Here is a 12,705-nt window from a genome sequence, read left to right as displayed (position 1 = left end):
CTCCAGAAAGGGAGGAATTTGTGGTGGAAGATTCTGGAAGACGAAGGGGTTAGGATACGGCAAACACAAGGAGAGGGGTCACTTCTGAGAGAGGACGTGTGAGGGAGAGGCGGGGAAGAGAGACTAAGAAGAGGAGGAAATCCGGGTGGGCTCACCATGGTGGTGATCACCACAATAAATAAAGTAGGAAGTGTCTCCAGGCTGGAAATGAGAGGGACAGGAACGGGACCATGGAGACAGAAGACAGGGCTTGACACGTCAGCAGTAGGGGCTCCAGTAAAGGCTGCCTAACACACAGAAGCACAAATTGCGAGTGACCATCTAAGAGCCAGAGTTTGGAGACAAAGTTCGTGATGAAAATTTCCCAGGGACAGAAAACTGGCAAAGTGAAAACAACCTTCAACACAAGTTGAAATAAAACTTATTATTTCAACTTCTACCACCATTTTAGAATGATTTGTATTTATCCAGAAATGTGAATGAGCTCTTAAATCCTACGTGTTTAATAGGTTAAAAGAAATAAGCAAATTCTCCAAGAAACTATGAAAAAAATATTTCTAGAAGAGCAGTTACAAATATTTTAAGTGGACACTATCGACCAAAATAAAGATGTTTTTAGAAGTCATATTTTTCAGATTTTAGATAGAAACTGCAGTGCTACCTTCTTTGTGTCATTTCTACCTTGACAGGGTAAATAAACATTAGAATTTAGTAGAACTTAATAGTCTCCATCTTCTTCAGCCATTATCTTATTAATTTTTTATGAACTCCACATGAGGAAGACTCTAAAGAAGGTTTTTTTCTGGTACATTTGTTGTATTTTAATGCATTGGCTGGTCTATAGCTACTAGCGTTTTTTTGTTTTTGTTTTTTTAATAGACTATTTTTTAGAGCAGATTTAGGTTCACAGAAAAACTGGAAAGAACAGAGACTTCTCATGCATCCCCTTCCTCTCTCCACACCTCGCACATTCCCCTATTTTAAACACTTTATTTATTTATTTTTGGCCGCACAGTGCCGCTTGTGGGAGCCTAGTTCCCAGACCAGGGATTGAACCCTGGCCCTCGGCAGTGAGAGCACGGAGTCCTAACCGCTGGACCACCAGGGAATCCCCATTAACATCTTGCTTTAGTCTAGTGTGTTTGTTATAACTGATGCGTCATATTTATATATTATTATTACCTATATTATTATTACCTAAAGTCCACAGTTTACATTAGGGGTTTTGTATTGAACATGCTATGGGTTTTGACAAATGTCTGACATGCATCCACCATTACAGCATCATACAGAACAGTTTCACTATCCTAAAAATCCTCTGTGCTCTACCTATTCATCCCTCCCACCCCCTACCCCCCGCCCGTGGCAACCACTGATTTCTGTCTCCATAGTTTGGCCTTTTCCATGTCATATAGTTAAAAATCACACAGTATATATAGCCTTCTCATTGGCTTCTTTCACTAAGCGACATGCATTTGGGATTCCTCCATGTCTTTTCATGGCTTAATAGTTGGTTTTTTTATTACTGAATAGCATTCCATTGTCTGGATGTGCTATAATTTATCCCTCACCTATTGAGAGACATCTTGTTTGCTTACAGCTACTAATCTGATTTGTTATACTCTTTGTTTTTTTTCTATTGTAATGACAGACTATATGAAATTTTTAAGAGCAGGAAGGGGTTGTAGAGGTTATCACATCAGATACTCTCATTCTGCAGCTAAGGAAACTGAGATCCAATCATGATCAGCCTAGCTGATCACAATCTAGTCTCTTTTCTAGATCATACTGTCAATCCAAAACTTAGTAAAGTTGAGATTTCAAGGTACCTAGACACCAAATCCAACTCATTTAATTGGACAGTTATCTACTGCATGTCCTCAACCTTAGAACCAAGCATCTCCCCCATGGAGCCAGGGACCATGGCCCCTCATCCCTCATTCCATCTCTAGGACCCCAGAATTCCATGCCCCAATAGCTCAAAACGTGTGCATTTCCCTGTTGTGGAGGCTAGGGGCTGGAGGGGGTAGGATGCTTTCCCCATTCAGCAACTTCACTAGTACAAGATTTGGAAGAATTCTAAATTCATCACATGCCTTTTTGGTCATTATGAAGGTATATTTCTCAAGATATATATAGAGAGAGAACATATTGGAATATAGAACGTATTTAACTTGTTCTAACAAAATAATAATAGACATAATAAAGGTTACTATGTATGGAGTTCTTACTCTATGTCAGGCACAGGGCTAAATACCTAATGTGGATTATTTCCTTTAATTTTAGATCTGGACCAGCTCCCCTTCATTCTTCAGGGCACACCGTCCCGCACTTTCCACTGGCTAAAATAGGATATACCCCGAAGTTGAGTTGACATGTACTCTCCGGTTTCCATACTGTTATATCAATAACTGTCATCTTGGATGTTACAGCATTTATTACATATGCTTAACATATGGTACTCTGAAAAGGATACTGGTATACTTGGATATTTTTAATAAATATTGGTATTCTAATTTTATTTCCTCAGACATGCAAATCTTCTCGCATAAAATTTATTAATTTACTAGCCTTGGGGCAAAAACCTGAAAAAATGACTATAATTATTCTTTTCCTCCGTTTCTTATTTTTTCTGGAGAGGGACTCTATATTCCTGACCTCATGTGCATGATATTTACTGTGTTCTCCATGTATTTTCAAAATTAATTGTTACAGGTTTGATAAAATGATAGCATCTTTAATGCTACAAAGTTCTCACTTACCCAGTAATGTATGCACACTCGGCAACAGTCCCCTTAGTGGTTCAGTACTTGACTAGCTATACTGAACAGTCATCGTTACTAAATAGTTTTCCATGTTCTTTATTTTCATTCTCTCATTAAAAGCAAATGTAATCATATACTAAGGAGAAATCAGGGTAGAAGCTACATCATATTAGAATAACTGAGCCCTCTTGACATTTCCCCTTTACTAGAATATCCATTCACAAAATGTCCTCCTAAAGAATGATCTCATGTTTTAAATACTGATATATTTTGACAGCCCTAGGGCTTTTAATTTCTCTAGGACATTCATATATGCAAACACAGCCCTGTGAGAATCACACCACTGATTTTGTTAAATCTATCACTTTAATCTTGTATTAATCATCTTTCATATTGTAAATGTAAAATTTTACTTTAATGATGCTTCCATTTTTAGATTTTTGTTATTCTTTTTAAGAAGAATTATTCTATTTGTATTCTGGTGATTAAAAGTGATTTTGAAAGTATTTTATCACATGACTCTACTCCCCTGTACCTGGTCATGCTTGCTTCATAATACTTAAGCCTGCCAGTTTCAATTTCGGTGAACTAAAAAAGATAGCATCTTACTTTACATCAGACACTGAATCGACATTTCCATGCCAGATAGCAAACCCCCATGGCAGATGTTGAGAATCTACACCATACAAACATCCAGTGATAGAAAACTCACTCACTTATAAATTCTTAAGGAAAATTCTTTAACATTTTCCCTAATTATAAAAGTAATTACACCAAAACATACTTTAAAAATTGGAAAATACACAAAAGCATTATAAGAAGAAAAGGGTCGTTTCTAGTTATATCATTCAAGGCACCCACAGGTAGGATTTTTGAGTATTTCATCTTTCTTGTGTATATTTTTTCTCTTTGTCGTAGTGATAATTTAGTAACTGTAAAATCTTCAGCAGAGTAGGGTCATTTTCACATCAAAACCGTATTCCTTAAAACTTGCCTTTTATGTTAAAACCTAGTCTGTTCCAGGGACCCCTCTGTGTTTGGGAATATATATTTCTCAACATGCATTGTGTGTATATTGTATACAATAACTGTGGTCATAAATATAATAACAGATGATGTTTATAAAGCATTTACTATGTGCCAGTCCATGTTCTAGGCACGTTGTGTATTTTAGCTCATTTAATCTTCATAGCAACCTTCTGAAGTAGAGACTATTATTATCCCCATTTTACAGACAAGGAAATCGAGGTGGCCCCTACAGGGGCCAAAGGCACCACAGGTGTCAGGCAAGGGAGCCAGGATTCACCCTTGGGCAGTTTGGTAGCAAAGTCCATCAGCCTAACAGCTCTATTGCCTCTTAGTAGAGACCCAATCGTATCAGGGAAAACAATTTTAAAATTCGTGAAATGGATCATTGTTTGTACTTCCGTTATGGAAGAAAATAATTTGCTAGTTAATGCAAGATAACCCCATGGGACGGTTAAACCAGAAAATACCAACTGAGCCCAAGCTCCCCGTGCAGGTACAAACCTCTAGAAACTCAGGCACGTTATTTCTGACAGGTACTAATGAATCTATCCAAGGCAGTGAGTTTTACTAATTAGACTTACAGTAGAAATATAAACAGGCTGTAATGAATGAGTTTGCTGGTCTGCAGAGAGCCTTTCCTCCCTCCTTCCTTCACACACATACACATGCAACGCTTAGATATCAAAAGTATACGTGTGATTATCTGTTCGTTTTTTTGTTTTTTGATGGCTTTTAGTTTCTGCTGTATAACAAAGTGAACCAGCTATATGCATACATATATCCCCATATCTCCTCCCTCTTGCGTCTCCCTCCCACCCTCCCTATCCCACCCCTCTAGGTGGTCACAAAGCACCGAGCTGATCTCCCTGCTCTATGTGGCTGCTTCCCACTAGCTATCTATTCTACATTTGGTAGTAAATACATGTCCATGCCACTCTCTCACTTCGTCCCAGCTTACCCTTCCCCCTCCCCGTGTCCTCAAGTCTGATGGCTTATTCTTTATGAAAAAGGAAATAAACCTGTTTTCTAGGGTGTTTTAGCTTATAGCTCACTAAACAAGGAAGGAATAGATCAAGTACTCCACATTTGGAATGGCTCCAGCCTTCTAAATGACAAGCATACCTAAGACATTGCGTGTCAATGACCACACTGACGCAGGCTGTGTGCACGTAGCAGCAGGCGGTCTGGGTGAGCCCGTGTCCAGGTGCCCTGCAGGTGTGCCATCCGGGTGCAGGCTCCGTCCCCACGTGGGGCCCTGGCTGGTTCTGTAAGCTCCTGGCTTGGGCAGCCTGGACCCCAGCTCTGTGCTCTTCCTCGACACAGGAAGCCCCTGTAATGCATCCCCACCACAGAGCTGTGGACGTCAAGAATGCAGCTCTCACAACTTGCAATTCCAAACTAAACCTTTGCTTGGCGGGGAACAATAAGTAGAAGTAAAGATGTAAACCTCCTTGGAGGTAGTCGTCAATCTGAAGGAGACTCACCTCCAGTCTGACACTAGTGCAGACTCAGGACATCGGTAGTGTCAGTAACAAGGGTGGGATCCACAAAGGTAGAGATTCAAAGGCAGTATCTTGGTTGAATTTAGACCATAATGATTTAAAGGATTTGGCCTTGAAAACCACTGAGATTAGTACATGTCTGTCATCTGAAAGATGATTTTTTTTTCCAGCTCTTAGATGGGCAAACTAAGTATTTGTATTTCTGTATATAGCTTTTACCTGCTTCCTCCTTTTTACCAGTATAAATCGCTTTCATGGCTAAATTTGATATAGAGATTTTACAAAGAAGATGAATACAAAGCAATTTAGATGTTAGAGGCCCCCTAAAGTGGTCTGTCATATTTTTGTAAGTACATAGGAGAATAAAATATACCGTTCTATCAACCAAGTGATGCAAGATATTTGTAGACGCTTTGGGAAATACAGTACTTGGTACACAAACACACAGAATCCTTTGCTATTTTCAATTTTTGAAAGTACTCAGTATATATATTTAAATGACTTTGCAAGAATAAGTACCTTTTTTAAAGGCAAAAAAAAAAAAAAAGAGCCACAGAGCTTTGAATACCCATCTATCTCCAGAATGTCAGCATTGATTATATCCTTCGGTTACCAGAAAATCACAGCAAAGCAATAACTAACTCTGACTCTCTTGTTTTTATGAATCTGGCATACAGGACGGTATGTATGCCATAGGTATATTTGCAAACCGGAGAGCTGAGAGAGAAATCAGTGTTGTTGAATGATGTAGCAAATCCCTGCTTGTTAGCGAGAGGTTCTTCAGCACTATTCAGTGAATCACCTCTTCCAGTGGCTGTCATCATTGTACTGTCAAACCCCAAGTAAAACTGACTTCATGGACAGGATGGAAATAAGCTCAGTGTCTTATTGTTTCATTCAAAAGAACCTTAGCCGTTTCCCTGCAGGAGGGAACACCCTGAGTAAGGCAAGCTTCCTCTTTTAAAACTCACTTTTCACGGAGCTACCTGACAAAATGCTATGATTTTGCCGCCCAAGTAGGCCAAGTGAAAAACTCACCAAGTGCTTGGACTGGGAGGGTAAATCCTGGAGGTTATTGAGTTTTAATCCTTTGTTTGGACTCTTTTCCGAAATCAGAAATAATACATACTCCTCTCTGAGCAGGGGCGCTCGAGATCTTTCTTAGAGCAAGAAACACATGATTCAGAAACAATACAAAGACCAATCAAAAAGTGATTCACCTGACACTCTGGTCTACACAACAGCGCTAACCCATTAGGTCCTAACCCATTCTGCTTTTCAGCCCTCGGTGCATGGCGGGATTAATTTAGACATTAAAGAATTCAGGACCGTGACACACAGAGGTATTTGCCCCCGACTAGCCAAATTCTATTAGCATAATCAGGAGACGAATGAGACGGGAGGAAGCCCTCTGACCTCTATTTCGTGAACTTCTCTGGGGCATCATGATAGGTCATAATGAACCCAGCCATAATACTGACCTCCGTGGAAGAAGATTCAGAGAGAAGGCTCATCTCTATACCTTTCAGTTTACTTCCAATACACAGTTTCTGAACAAAGATTTCTCTTAAGAATTTTACAGCATAACACCTTCTTATCAACATGTGTTTTATCATCTGGGAAGCACTACATAGGTCTTGTCATGTGCTCAATAACCAAAGTTTGTGGATTTCATATTTTCCTCCAAGAAAAAGGAAGAGAAATTAAGGTGAAAATCAGGGCATCTTTAGGCTAGTAAAGAGAAATTCTGTCTCACCAATACTTCTCATTTTTCAGAGGTTGAGACTGAGGCCCAGGGATGGTATGATTTACCTGATCACACAGCTAGTTAGAGACACACAGAGATGAGAATTTCCTCTCTGCAGATGCTGTGCCAGGAGCTGTTGACAAATCCTAAGTCCAGGGCAGTTTTGGACCATCCCATCCCCACCCTACCCACCCCCCACCAGCATCACAACTTCAACTCTCACTCCACCCGGAAGAATCATTTGCATCAGTTAACGTATCACCGGCATTAAGAAGAGGGTCTTTGCTGGAATAACACATGTCACAAGCCCACATTCCCCTCGCTTTGCCTACTTTGCATTTTCTCCCAGCTCTGACTGGAACAGAAAGATAGCGCTGGAGGAGATTTAACTTGTTGGAGGAGATCTAACTCCCTGTTTTCCTCCTTCTTTCAAGATCCACAGGACTGTGCGGTTCCTTTCTCTGAGAAGTATCTGCTGGGTGTTTTGTTTTTCTGACGTTGTGCAAATGAAAATTCAGAAATGTGGAAATACGATAATATACAGTGATGATCAGAACAATTTCTTGAAGAGACCGTCTTTGCTCCATTGTATTGCATTTTCTCCTTTGTCAACGATCAGTTGACTATATTTACATGGGTCTGTTTCTAGGTTTTTCTGTTCCATTGATCTGTTGGTCTGGTCTTTCACTGATACCACCATCTTGATTACTGTAGTTTTTATTAAGTCTTGAAGTCGGGTAAGGTCAGTCCTCCAGTTTTGTTCTTCTTCAACATGTTGTTGGCTATCCTGGATCTTCTGCCTCTCCTCCGTGTAACCTTTAGAGTCAGTTTTGTCGATACCCACCAGGTAACTCACTGGGATTTTGACTGGGATTGTGGAGAATCTGTAGGTCAAGTTCGGAAGCACTGACATCTTGGCAATACTGTCTTCCTATTTATGAACGTGGAATCTCTCTGCATTTGTTTAGTTCTTGTGATCTGTGTTTTTGACTGGCTTTTAAATTGTTTACTATGACAACAGCCACCAGTTCTGAAGTGCAGGCTGAGTGCCAACGCTGGGCTAGCTTTCTACATAGGTCATCTCATTTACCACTCACGACGCCCCTATGAAGTAGGAATATTACTTCTTCCATTTTGCAGATGAAAAATATGAGGCTTAGGAGAGGTTAAGTAACTTCAAGGTCACAAATAGAGGAAATCTGAACTCGGGTCCGAGTAGGGGCAAAGCCCATTATCCTAAGAGTTGCCTTGAGTCCCGTCTGTCCCAACTGTCTCCACGCCAACTGAGCAGATCACTAATTCTGTGGTTCACGGGGACTCTCAAAGTCAGGGCGCTCCCAGGGTCATAAATATACATATTGAGGAACTCTTGTCTCACACCATGGAGGAGCTCAGGCTCCCTGGAATCAGCCACCTCTGATGCTTCGACCACGGTCCGAAGACCACTCAGCCTTGCTTTTGACAGCTGCCGTCCAGGGGCAGCGGCTCTAACAACATGCATGGCGTCCTGTTAGGAGCAGCACAGCTTATAAGCCGTGACTTGCAACAGGTGAGGTCAGGACTGGAGGGAAGTAAGCCCAGACTTGACTGTGAGCTCCCTGAAGGCAGGGCTGTCTCCATCCTGGGTGGATGAGGCACGCATGAGCACACCCACTCTCGCTCTGGCCATACCCGAAGAATACATTCAGAACTACTTACTGAGTGTTGAACGAGTGAACGCTTTCAAGCCCTGCCCCTGTAGTCAGAGCCCCCGGTTTGTACTTTTTACCATCCTACACACTGTCAATTTCAGTAGGTATACAGCCAGCATCCATGAAGTGCCCAAGACCATCCCACCGTCGGGTGGTCAAGTCCGGGTGGACCCTCCCTCGTGCTGTGCCCCATCTGCTGCGTGCTAGCATCCAGGCATCCTAGCAAACATCCCACATACTCCTCCTGGACTCCCCAGGTTTCTTGGGGTTCAGAAATGCTATACAGATCCGCTAAATCGTCTTGCCAGCCTTTTTATAAGGGACTTCAAGACAGAATCGGTTCCTCTGAAATAATGAAATCCATTTAAAAAGTAATCCTTGTTTTCTTATTTTAAAGAAGCTCACAGTTGGGATGGTTGTGTCTTTCCGCAGGAAAACCTCTTTTTTGTGATGGAGTATCTCAACGGAGGAGACTTAATGTACCACATCCAGAGCTGCCACAAGTTCGATCTTTGCAGAGCCACGTAAGAGCCCTGGTAGGGTTGGGGGGTTCCCACTGGTCTTGTCAGGGACTGGGGTCCACTGTGCCCGCACCGTGCTTTTCCCCACGTGGCACGTTTCCTGTTTCTCACTCAGTGGGCCTAAACCCCAGGGTGAGGTGACCCCAGGAACACATCCAATGAGGCAACTGTTTTCCCAGCTTGCGAAACTTAAATTCAAGTCGCTTTTATTTCACTTCTCTGCCGCGAGATCAACTGCTTAGTTTCTTAAGGAGCCGCCCCACTTCATCAGGCTTCTAAATCATCCGAGCCCAGAAGCAATATTTGCCCCTTGAATGGAAGTCAAATGGAGCACAGAGGGGCTTCACGGAGGCGTCTCAAGGGAAGCTCAGTGTGAAGGCATCAGTCAGCCAGCTCTGGGGGCAGGAGAAACAGGAAACAGGAAGAGACATTTGCTCTCTCTCGAGAATACGTTCTCCTTCTTTGGCATCAGGCCACTCCAGGCGCTGGCGAAATCGAGCAGGGTGGCTTTACTAGGTGGGACTGCAGCTGAGTCCCACAGAAGCCCCGCACCCTTCCTCCCTCAGGCCCTCTTTCCTGAGTCATCAAACCACTGAGACGGTCAAACACAAGAAAACTGTGCCCCTGGCTCCACTGAAAAGGGTGGGTGCACACTAGCCTTGCTTGCTGTACGCTCAGTAATCTCACTCACCCCTAGTGAACACTCCGGGGGGTTCAGGTCGAGCTGCGTTGAGAGAGAGACTTTTCCACGAGCTCCTACAGAAACCCCGGCTGAAGCGGCTGTTTTGTCGAATCCAGTGGGTAGCGCGCCACTGATCTCGTTGCTTCCAGGAACCGTCGGCCAAGTGCGCGGAGATAATTTTATGAGATTCCTGCAGCCCAGAAATCATCGGGTATTTTTCTGCTAGAAAGGATTCTCGGGGTCCCTTCCAGGTGTGTAAGGCACGAAAGCCATCGCAGACACATGCTATCTATCTGTCCTCACTGCCTCCCCCAGGAAGGGGTTTCTGCGTTCTTCTCCAAGATCGAGCAGACCTCACTTGCGGGAAGTTCTCCCTTATCTCTAACTTTAATCCTCCTGTAAACTCACCTCCTTTGAGTCTGTCATTTTGGAAGGTGGAGAGCAAGGTATCACCTCCCAGCTTCTCATACAGGCGTATCTCGTTTGATTGCACTTCACTTTATCGTGCTTTGCAGATACTTGGTTTTTTTTATAAAGGAAGGTTTGTGGCAGCTCTGCCTTGCCAGATGACGGTTAGCATCTTTTAGCCATATTTTTTTAACTGAAGTATAGTTCACAAGTATTTAATTAAGATATGTACGCTTTTTTTAGACATAATACTATTGCGTGCTTCATAGGCGACACTGTAGTGTCAACATAATTTTATATGCACTGGGAAACCAAAAAAACTCGTGTGACTCGCTGTACTGCGGTGGTCTGGAACCGAAGCCGTGAGATCCCTGAGGTCTGCCTGTGTGCGTTTCTCCTCCTCTCAGGCTATGTGGAATGACCTGCAGACAGGTCTGAAGGGTCCAAGTAGATTTTAAAATAAAAGGGAAAATTATTTCCCTATCGTTACATTGAGTGTTTCTGAATGTTCTATTAGCAAAAAAAAAAAATGACAGTTTGAACCTTATAGTTTATAATATAAGAATAAGCCCTAGATGCGGGTAGGGCTAAATATACCGGCTCCATTTCATTCTCTCAGGTCTGAGACTGGATGTGTAGGATGGATGATATCTTCCTTTTGTTGTGATGAAACAAACTTCCGTGCGCACGTTTAGCAGAGCACTGCACACTCACTCTATAGAAAGGGGAACTTTTTTTTCCTAGTAAGCATTCATGTTGAGCCTTGATTTTTCCTTCCCTCAGGTTCTATGCTGCCGAAATCATTCTCGGTCTGCAGTTCCTTCATTCCAAAGGAATAGTCTACAGGTAAATTTTACTCTTTGGAAACAAGTACTGGGATAACTGGATTTCCTGGTCCAGGTGATTTCATCACTGTGCTTGAGGGACGTGAAGTGGTCAGTGTGCTTCTGTGGCAGAAAGTTCCACACCCGGGCTTCCTGCCCAGAGTGACAGCACGGATGGTGATTTACCAACCAAGTAAGAAATTCCGCTCTCAAAAGCAATAAGGGGGGCTTCCCTGGTGGCGCAGTGGTTGAGAGTCCACCTGCCGATGCAGGGGACGCGGGTTCGTGCCCCAGTCCGGGAAGATCCCACATGCCGTGGAGCGGCTGGGCCCGTGAGCCATGGCCGCTGAGCCTGCGCGTCCGGAGCCTGTGCTCCGCGACGGGAGAGGCCACAACAGTGAGAGGCCCGCATACCACAAAAAAAAAAAAAAAAAAGCAATAAGGCTCTGATCTCATTTTGTTCTCCCTCTCTCCTACCTTTTGTCTCATTTCCTTCCATTACTTTCTCTTTGGCCTCTTACTGTTGCTTTCTTTCTTCTGTCTTTTGTGTCTCTCCTTCTTGCCTGTATTTGCACATTGAATGTCCTCCTTTTGGGTGAGGGAGAAGGGGAGGCCTTCCTTGAACAAACACACCTGCGAAAACCTACAAGCCTACACCTTGTCTGCATGCCCAGGATGCCATGTGTGCCCTCTTTCTTGAGTGGATGTCTGTCCAGAAGCTATTGGACACCATCATTTCACATCCTTCTTGGATGAAAGCTGATGTACTTCAGTCTCCTTACTTCTCTCAAAGCACAGTTGACACTTAGCATACAGATCTTCAAAGGCTTAGTTGTCTCGTTTCCCGCAGATTGGGCGGGGTGGGGGGGTATATTGAAGAAAACAAATAAAAAAGGAAGGAAGGAGCTTGACAGGATGCTGACTGAGGAGCTGGAGGCCTACACAGTGACCACTGGTGACAAGGGAAGCTGAGAACCGACATAAAGGGAAGATGCAGGACAACCTCAAGGCCCCGAGACAGTGGGATCACGTGCTTTTCTGCAGCAGATGCCCACAGGAATGACCGGAGTCATCAGTACAGGCTAAGTGATGTTCCACACAGATTGTTGAAGATGGCAAACTGTGTATAATACAGTCCAGAAGCATTCCGTCTGGGATGGCCAGTACTGGGCTTTGGTGCTTACAGAATAGGCTGAAAATTCACTTAGGGAAACCTCTCCGTTTCCAGAGGGTCCAGCCAAGTGAGGGCTGCCCCATTTAGAGCCCAGAACTAAAGACGTAGGGGAGGTTTGGGAGCTCATTTTTCTTAAGCCGTCTCTTTGGCATCCTTTGGATATACTTTTGTATTTGGGGGAGCAGGGGCTATCTCCAAAATGATAGATTAAAAATCTGTTTTATACCATTCTTTAATCTTCAGGAAAGTGAGAAATACCAGAACACTGAAAACCCTGATCACATTCCGTGGTTGTTTTCCTCTTTATATCTGTAATGCCTGCAATATCCCTAAGATATACCTATACTGAGACACTCAGTAGA

At 43.1% G+C, this 12,705-nt stretch overlaps 1 protein-coding gene across 6 annotated transcripts in view; it reads left to right on the top strand.

Annotated features, from left to right (window-relative positions):
- The window catches only part of PRKCQ (protein kinase C theta), a 159,321-nt gene that overhangs the window by 115,620 nt on the left and 30,996 nt on the right, over positions 1 to 12,705 (top strand). For all 6 annotated transcript variants that reach the window (XM_082649703.1, XM_082649705.1, XM_082649706.1 and 3 more), the window contains 2 exons: positions 9,167 to 9,258; positions 11,129 to 11,191. In XM_082649703.1, coding sequence (XP_082505829.1) covers positions 9,167 to 9,258; positions 11,129 to 11,191 — 155 coding nt within the window. The remainder of the gene's footprint in view (positions 1 to 9,166; positions 9,259 to 11,128; positions 11,192 to 12,705) is intronic.

This window comes from Grampus griseus (assembly GCF_964374135.1).
Source record: "Grampus griseus genome assembly, chromosome: 2".
In the NCBI taxonomy this organism is placed as follows: domain Eukaryota; kingdom Metazoa; phylum Chordata; class Mammalia; order Artiodactyla; family Delphinidae; genus Grampus; species Grampus griseus.
Note: the sequence above shows the minus strand (reverse complement) of the source record. Positions and strands in the feature narration are given on the sequence as shown.